We start from the raw sequence: 8,712 nt of genomic DNA, 5'->3' as shown, positions 1-8,712 counted from the left end.
TGCCGACTTTCCTTTCAGTCTGTTTCCACGCCCTGCACTGGACGCCTGACGTCACAAGGGAAATCGATTACCGTGTGGGCAGGATGGCGAGAGGGTAGGATGTGCCAGTGCCTCCTCAGTGTTCACTACCTAGCGTCAGCCGAGCCGTAAGAGCGACGCCTGGGGCATAAGGTGAGGTTGCCAACAGCCTAGTTTGGAGTTCAGACACCTGCATCTGGATCCCAACCCGTTCAGACTTCGCCCCGGGTGTGTGTGTGTGTTTCATTAAATCCTGTTCCTGCCTCGCTCTCCTGCTTCAGTTTCCCCTTTTATATTCACTGGGAAGGAAGGGAAGGTCGGCTCCATCACTCCAGTAGAGTTGCTCCAAGATCGCTTTCTCTTGGGCGTCCTTCTTTGAGATTCCAGTGCTGAGATGAGCTACAGTCCTACACACCTCCTTTAGACCGTGTTGACAGCTCTGCAGAGCTCTAGGAGCAGGTGCGGGAGGGTACCTGCGCTACCACCAGTCTGCGCCTGAGCGGAACACACAGCCTGCCGGGACTTGTAGTCCACACGTCCAACTGCGGTGGCGCGCAGGCGGGCGGCGGGGGCACAGCGCCTACACTTCCCAGGATGCGACCCTCCCGCAGCTCGACAAGGGGCGGGACCTAGATGAGGGGCGGGGCAAAGGGGCGGGGCGGGAGCCCCGATCTGCGGTGGCTCTGCGGGCAGCGGGTACTGTGTGCGCCGAGCCGCTGGCCTCAAGCGTGCTGAGGATCGTGCCAGCGCCGCACCTGCCGGCCCAGTCCTCGGGCTGTCGCAGCACGGGGACCACCCTACTGGGAGCTGCCGCTGACATGAGTGCAGGTGAGAGCTGCGACCGGTGATCCGTAGGCTCATAGCTGCAACCCCGGTAGGGTCTCGAGGACTAGGTATACCTGCAGTGCGTAGCCAATTTCTCTAGCTAATTCCTGAGCCCAGCGGCTCCACCCAACTTTTTTTCTCCAGGGTGTGCAGCCCCGAAAGGCCGGCCGGCAGCCTCTATCTCTGAGCCGGGGGCGCGGAGCTGCGTAAGCCGGAATCCCTTCCCACCGTGCCAGCTAGGGTGGCTGCCAGGGTTGTCTGGCAGGCTTCACTCCTTGCCTCTCGTGGGGTCCCAGGTTGCTTCAGTAAAGGGATCCGGGTCCCAGTAAGGAGCCCTGGGTCGCCGCTGCAGTCCTAACCGTGAAGAGAGGTGTGATGACAGGCGGAGCTTTGCAGCAGGGGACTCCGCCCTTGCGCGGTTCCCGCAGAGCCTGGGTGGTGGCGTCTGGCAGACCCTGAGCTCCCTAGGTTCGCTGCTGCAGATCTGAGTGCCAGAGCCTGTATGTGTGTCAGTCCCGGAGCTGTCTGTGCGCTGTGTCCTTCTAGCCCTTCAGTCCTGAGCGTCTCAGCCCTACCTCTCCCGCCGCACCCACCTACAGAGATCTGACCGCCTCTGTGTGATGCTGGAAAATCCCACATCCCTGCAACCCAGCAGCGCTTGTGCTCAGAGGGAAACTGAGATCTAGAGCTGGAAGGCCTCAGAATCACCTCAGAATGCACCCATCTGACAGCCTCAAGAGTGCGGCTTGCTGGGAGGGCTGATCCTTTCACTCCTCAGGAGAAAGGGTCTGGCCTCCATTTTCAGGAGCCGTGGGATGACCAGACTTCAATGACTTGAACTCTGACAAGTGATAGGGATTTGAACCCAGGGTTCCCTGACTCCAGCATGCTTCCCCCCAAGCCCAAGTTGCTACTGATAGCATTGTGGCCCTTGGTTACATTGCATAAACCAATGGATACAGCAGCTTCCTCTAGGAGAAAGTGGACAGGGAGGGAATGAGCTTGGGGGCAGGTTACTGTAGGCTCCAGCCTGGAGTACCTCATCTTAGGGGACTGTCCCCTCTCCCTCCTAGCCAAGGAAGGAGGGACTTCTGCAGTGGATGTTGAGAGTAACTGAGAGCAAGTGGTATGGGAGCCCTCCCGAGATGGCCAACTTGTTACCTGTGGGTGTAAGGCAAAGGCATCCTCAGACTTGGCAGTACCTCCAGACATTTATCTGATGGCGGTGGGGATAATGGCTGGGTGTGTGCGGGTTAATTTCATGCTTTCAGACCATAATTGATACCTCTGGCTCTCCTGTAATCAGGAGCAAGCGTGGGTGCCCACTCCTTCTTGCATGTGTAGTTTTTGTCCCCAGGGGAGGAGGGCTGGGATGGTCATGGCAAGGAGACTGGGTTTTGAACTCTGATGGGTGTCCGATGGTCTACACTGGGACACATTCCCAGTCTTGGCCTGCTCTCTTGGAACTTCGGTTCCCCTCTGAGCAGAAAACCCCTGCACGCAGCAGCCCCCCAGGAGTGTGAATGGTCATCGCCGTTCTGGGTGCTCTGGGCTCCATTTGGAGATAGAGCACAAGTGCTGTCTGGCCCACCTGTGGATCATGTCTTAGCTTTGGGCAGCATACACAGCAGGGGCTCACCCTCATCTACAGGAGGAGAATGGACACATGGGCCCCAGGGTGTGGCTGCTGTATCCATAGGCAGGTCAGGAGCTTTCACTGTCAACAAGGAAAGACTTCACCGGGCCACCCCAGGAATGGCTGGCACCATCCTGGAACCTGGCACAGACAAGTGTCAGGGAGTGATCCTGGTTAACCTGTGTTCAGATGAGCAAGCAATGGGAGCTCCTGGAAACCTTTACTATGCCCTTGGCTAGGAATTCCTTCCCAACTATGGTGAGGACAGAGTGGGTGCCACTGGGGTATGACAGCACAGTGCTGCTCCAATGCTAGTTCTGGTGTGTCACTGAGGCCTGTGGATGCTACCCTAGCTGTGGTTGCCTGTTGGTTTCAAGTGACCAGGGAAAGGCTTACAGAGTGCCACAGCGAGGCAGAAGGAGATGGTGTTCCACGACACCTGGTCTTGTCCTAAATCCAGCGGACTAGTCGTGCCGTTCTCTGTGCCTCAGTTTCCCCAGATGTATGGAGGGAACCTCTACAGTTGTGTGTGCAGTGTAAAGTGAGCCCGTAAGGTGGTGCTGGGAGTCAGGCTGCACTGCAGCCCGGGTGGCCACAGTGGGATAAGGGGGCTGGGAATCAGGAGTGGGTGTGATGGACCCTGTGCTGCCTCTGCCACCATGCACTGGGTCCTGAGTACTGGGACCTGTGTACTTGCTAAGCCTACATGGACCTGGAGGCTGCGATGAACCTGGCTGAGCTGAGGTAGAGATGTGTGTGTGTGTGTGTGTGTGTGTGTGTGTGTGTGTGTGTGTGTTATTCTGTAACTAAGTGCCACAGACCAGGGAGCTTTATGAGAGAAATCTATTTTTTTGGATAATCCGGGAGCCAAAACAACCAAGATCAAGGCATCTGCAGATTGGTTTCTTTCTCCTTAGCTTGTAGACAGCATCCCCTTCCTGTGTCCTCACAGAGTTGTCCCTCTGCGTGTCTGTGTCCTGAAATCCTCTTCTTCCAAGGACACCATGCTGCTTAGATGAGGGTACATAAGTGACCTCATTTCATCCTGATGACCTCTGCCAAAGCCCTGTCTCCACATACAGACAGTCTAAGGTGCTGGGGTCAGGAGTGCACGGTGAGAATTCAGCTCATAACAGGTGAAGGACTGGCCGCCTGGCTCAGCCACCAATCACTCCTGTGGCTGCTGTGTAAGCAGCTGGAAGGGACCCGAGGATGCTTCGGATGTACCCACCCCCACACAGGACATCGGGGCCTGGAGAAGGACAGGCACCCATCCAGGGTCAAGGACAGTGCTTTGTACATCCAGGGGCAGCCTGGCACTCTAATACACTTGGAATGTGGCACTCGCTCCTCCTAGCCCAGGAGTGGGCAGCATGTGGCACAAGCCGTCTGCTGGGGTACCACTGACACAGCAGAGCGGGTCACCAGCCAAGGTGGGAAACAAAGAATGCTGACCCTCATACTTCCATCTTGGAAATATTTACAAAGTGCCTACTGTGTGTCTGCGGTGCTCTAGGCTCTGAGACTGCAGCAAACGAGAACTTGAGGAAATGATCAGTTTCTTGAAACATGCATCCTAGGTGGGCTTTGGAAGGCATTAACAATCCATACGATGGCCCCTCAGTGTTAGCAGAAAATGCTTAGGAAAACCGATCTCATTAAGAAACAGCAGAGGGGAGCTGGAGAGATGACTGAGAGTACTTACTGGTGCTTTTCCGGAGGTTGAGGGTTTGATTCCCAGCAGCCACTTGGTGGCTTATAACCATCTGTAACTCTAGTTCCAGGGGAATCTGGTGCCCCCTTCTGGCCTCCTCAGACACCAGGCACACAGGTGGTGCACAGGTACCCATGCAGACAAAACACTTGTACACATCAGAAATAAAATAAAATAATAAATAAATAAATAAATAAATAAATAGTAGCAGGGGAGTGTGAAACAGCACATCCCTTTGTGATCCCAACTCTACCACACAGGGAAGAAAGCCTCAGCCAGAAAATGGCCGGCGTGGCTGAGGCAGCATCTGACAGCCACTTACTGCCTGCTCTTCTCTGTAATGAGATACAGAGTGGAAAGCAGGAGGCAGAGATGTTTTGGTTCTGGGAGTGGTGATGCAGGGAAAGAGGATGTTCCACACTGCAGGAATCACTACCCTTCACACAGAGCACAAAGGGCCATCGTTAGAGTGCCAGGCTGCTTCTGGCCGCATAAAGCACTGTCCTTGACTCTGGATGGGTGCCTGTCCTTCTCCAGGCCTCGTTGTCTTGTGTTGCTGTGGGAACATCCACAGCATCCTCAGGTCCCTTCCGACTGCTTATGCGCTTACGCGTCATCCACCGCTGGATAGAGCCAAGCATGCACAGGAAGGTACAGCGTCCCATCTCCCCTAACAACCCCACGGTGGGTCAGGTGTAACAGAGAGGAAGCCCCCTAATCCTGAAATGTGTCAGGAGTCCCATCTCGCCAGGACTCTGAGGAACATGGACTGGCATTCTCTGGCTCCGTATACCCTGTAACCCCAACATGACCTTTTTTTCCTGTGATGATCAGTGTTAATGTCTAAGCTAGCTATCCCAAATTAAGTTTCTGATAATGAGGTAGTTTTGTATCTTCTAGAATCAGGTTTGATGTTGATGAGATCTTGGGAAGTCCTTTGATATCCCAGGAAAGAGAGTGTCCCGTGACCCTTTAAGTGCTACTAAACCACCTGCCCAGCACACTGTAGAGCTCTGAGCGGGGGAGGGGGAGGAAGGTGAGCCCTGAGGAAGGCCCCATCCTGTCACTGGCCCTTTAAAAGGGGGCACTGTCTATTCTCAGGGCCAGTCCAGGCCACAGTTGCTGACACTGGCAGCTGTTGGGAGACATGGATGCTGGCCCCATGCCCACCCTGATCTAGAGTCTGTGGCTGTTCTCTGCATGGACGCCCTGAGCCCTTCCTTGTGCTTTCCTGTGGGCTCTATGAGCCTCATAGGAGGTGTGGGAAGACCATTCCTGGAATCAGGACTCCTGGGCTGGCCTCTTCCTTCTGCTGTCCTCTATATTTCCCTGATCATGTGTCAGGGTCTTGGGGGACCAAGGGTGCTAGGTACCACTGCCAGCTGCCTGACAGAGCCTCAAAGAGCAGGTAGAATAGCCACAGCAGGAAGACATTGTGACAGGCAGTGCCAGCTCCTGGATTTAGTCACTATCATGTGCTGTGATGGGGGCTGCTAGGCTACTTCAAGCACGCTGGGCTACAACCAAGTTGCTGCTTAGAGCCCCGAGGCTGCTGGTCCCTGGCAGAGTAACTCGAGTGCCTCATCTCTGTTTACTCAGGGAATATTTCCACCACCACACAGCTCAGGGCTTCTAGGGTATCCACAGCACCCAGGTAGGACAGACAGGCTTATATGTCACTTCAGTAACCATGCTCACAGGGTGCTTCTTCAGGGCCTCGGGCCAGACCAGAGATCTGCTTTCTCTTATATCTTCCTCATACCTCATATGTCTAGCGCTGGGGTTCCCCCGCACGGAGGGGAAACTGAGGCCTTGCAGGTACCAGCAGTTACCTGGTATCGTAAAATTGGTAAGTGGAGGAACTGGAATTTGAACCCCAGGGAGGCTGGCACAGCCCCAGCTGCCCTGTGTCTCCCCGATGAAGTGGATTGTGTCTGGCCCTTCTCCACCTGGGTGCCCTGGCCAACAGCTGGGGAAGTTTCTGTTGCCTGGTGATGTGTGGATGATTGCTTTGTGTGCATAGGTCCGACCCTGGAGCTTACCTCAGAGCTTCTTTGAGGCGTCTGCACCTGTCTTCTCACCTGAGACAGAGAGCTATGCTCCAACTTCCCAGTTACAGGGCTTGCTGGTGCACATCTCTAGTGGCCTCCTCTGCCTTCTCTCGCTGGGGTCATTGGTCCATACTTTGACAGCTCTGATCACAGAGAGGAATTCTTACAATGAGCAGCTCAATGCTCCCTATAGATACCCTGGACTCCAAGTTCAACATTGACCCCTGTCTCAGATACCTACAGCATGCATGCATGCCTTGACCCTCCAGAGTTTCCTGTCTACTTGAAGGAGGCAGTCATTACACTCAGATCTCTTCTGGTTTCCCCTGTCCTGCCCTGCCAGGGTCTACCTTAAGGCAAGTTATTGTCCCTCCTTGTGACTTTGTGTACTTGCGTGCAATAACAGGGTCACCTTGGAGTGTGTGATCCTGCATGAACATGACATCTGTTTCTGAGGCTGATACCAGTTCAAGTAAATGGGCTACCAGCATTCCTCATCTGACCTCTTCACCATGTCACCTTCTGGGGAAGTTTTGGCTTTCATGCTTTGGTTAGGATTAGGATCTGGAAGTGGAGGGACCCAGGAGCCTGACAGGGAGGAGAAAATCTGAGTTTCAGTAACTGCCTTTTTGGCTTGGTGGGAAGGATTAGGGCAGGTGTGGGGTGGGCTTTTAGTCTGAGACCCTCATGTCTGCTCTCTGGCTTAGCATGGGGGCTGGTCCTAGATGCTCTCCACCTGGGGGCTTTTGGTTGCTGGTGAACTGGTGTGTCCCAAGCAGGTACTGTGTGAATGCTGTATCAGGGGTCTCATGCCACCTGCTCCATGGCTGAAGAGTTCCCAGTCTGAGGGCAGTCTGTACTCTGTGGAGAGCATAGGGGCCCCTTGGCACAGTGGGACTCTAGCCCCACTGTTACAGGTGCTCCTTCAACTGCCCTTGGCCACAGTTTGCCCACCTGTGAGACAGAGTCAGCACCTGCTTCAGGGGATTCATCCAGACCTGGCAAGTACTTGGAAGCGGGCGTACAGAAACATCTGGAACATCCTGCCCCACTCGGGAACACCCAAACTTATCCTCTGCTCGAAGTCAGCTTACCTCCGAAGTCATTTTGCAACATGCCTTTTTTTTTTTTTTTTTAAACTGCTTCTTGGTCCAGAACCGCCCCAGACTTGTTTACATCTTTGCTCTCTAGGGAGTTTCCAGTCAGTGCATCGGCTTATCCTCAGAGGCAGAGGCATGGTATGCTGTGTTGAGTCACGCCTCCCGAGTTGAGCTTTCTAGGCCTTGGGGTCTTGATACACAGCAGCAGGGAGAAGCTGTGAGGCAGCACACTGGCATAGAGCTTGCAGCAGTTTGTCCTCAGGACACAGCGGGCCTCAGAATCCTTCTCAGTGCCTCCAAGCCTCTCCCTGACAGTGTTCCTGACAGGGGAGGTGGCTCCTTGACACTTGGCTCTGGAAGAGTGAATGGGTACAGTAGGGTCCTGCCTCATGCTTGGCCCCTCTGCACGCAGAGTACATACGCTTCTCTGAGACTTTCAGGATCTGATATGGCAAATGACAGCTTCAAGCCCCCTCTTCCATTGATGCTTTACTAGACACAAGATGCCAGCAAGGACTGCCTTGATTGTCGCTAAGATAACTTGTGACATTCCAGTACTTTGTCCTTAATGGTCTTGGCTTCAGTTATGAGTGGGTACAGGAGGGAGGTGGAGCTTCTGGTTAATCAGGAGGGGACCCTAGAAAGCTGGAGGGAGATAATGTTGGGGGAGAGGCAGAAGGGAGCCTTGGGATGGGGGGGGGTTCATCACATTACCACAGGTGATGGTGATGGGGTTGATTCTTCTGCAACACCCTGGGAACATATTAATACTCTCACAGCCCCCTGAGGAAGCTGGGGTCTTTCTCCTAGCCCGGTGGTCCTCAACCTTCCTGGCACTGTGATCCTTTAATACAGTTCATGTTGTGGTGACAACCCCCCCCCCAACCATAACATTATTTTGTTGTTACTTCACAGCTGTAATTTTACTACTGTTATGAATCATAATGTAAATATCTGTGTTTTCCAATGGTCTTGGGTGACCCCTGTGAAAGGGTCACGATCAACTGTCTGTCCTGGACTGTGACTTCTCTAGGAACAGGGTTGGTTTGAGGAGCTTAAATCCCACATTGTCCTGGGTCCAGGGAGCAAAACTCCCAGAGGAGAAGGAAGATACAGGTGTAGGTAGGCAGGGCAGTGGGTGAGAAGGGAGAGGTGAAGGGGGAAGGGACAGGTGAGTTACACTAGCGGGGAGGACATGGGGGAGGAGGAGGAAGAGGAGAAAGGAAGGGGGAAGGGGGTAAGAAGGGAAGGGGAAATGGATGAAGAATAGAGAGAGAAGGAAGAAGAGAGGGGGGTGAGTAAGGGGAGGAGTCACCTTGAGAGTGTTGTCACCTAGTGTTTCTGGCAGAGCTTAGGTTTGGTCTAGCC

At 54.1% G+C, this 8,712-nt stretch overlaps 1 protein-coding gene across 8 annotated transcripts in view; it reads left to right on the top strand.

The window, feature by feature from the left end:
- Positions 1-664: 664 nt before the first annotated feature.
- The window catches only part of Ablim2 (actin binding LIM protein family, member 2), a 124,941-nt gene continuing 116,893 nt past the window's right edge, over positions 665-8,712 (top strand). For 5 of the 8 annotated variants that reach the window (XR_010057396.1, XM_063273369.1, XM_063273367.1 and 2 more), the window contains exon 1: positions 665-846. Coding sequence is in view for 7 of the 8 variants with exons in the window: in XM_063273369.1 (XP_063129439.1) it covers positions 837-846 (10 nt within the window). In the remaining variant the exon portion in view is untranslated. The remainder of the gene's footprint in view (positions 847-8,712) is intronic. The other 3 variants (NM_001001514.2, NM_001177695.1, XM_063273380.1) reach the window with 2 other exon arrangements.

Source organism: Rattus norvegicus, chromosome 14 (assembly GCF_036323735.1).
Source record: "Rattus norvegicus strain BN/NHsdMcwi chromosome 14, GRCr8, whole genome shotgun sequence".
Classification (NCBI taxonomy): Eukaryota; Metazoa; Chordata; class Mammalia; order Rodentia; family Muridae; genus Rattus; species Rattus norvegicus.
This window is presented reverse-complemented; position numbering and strand designations above follow the sequence as displayed.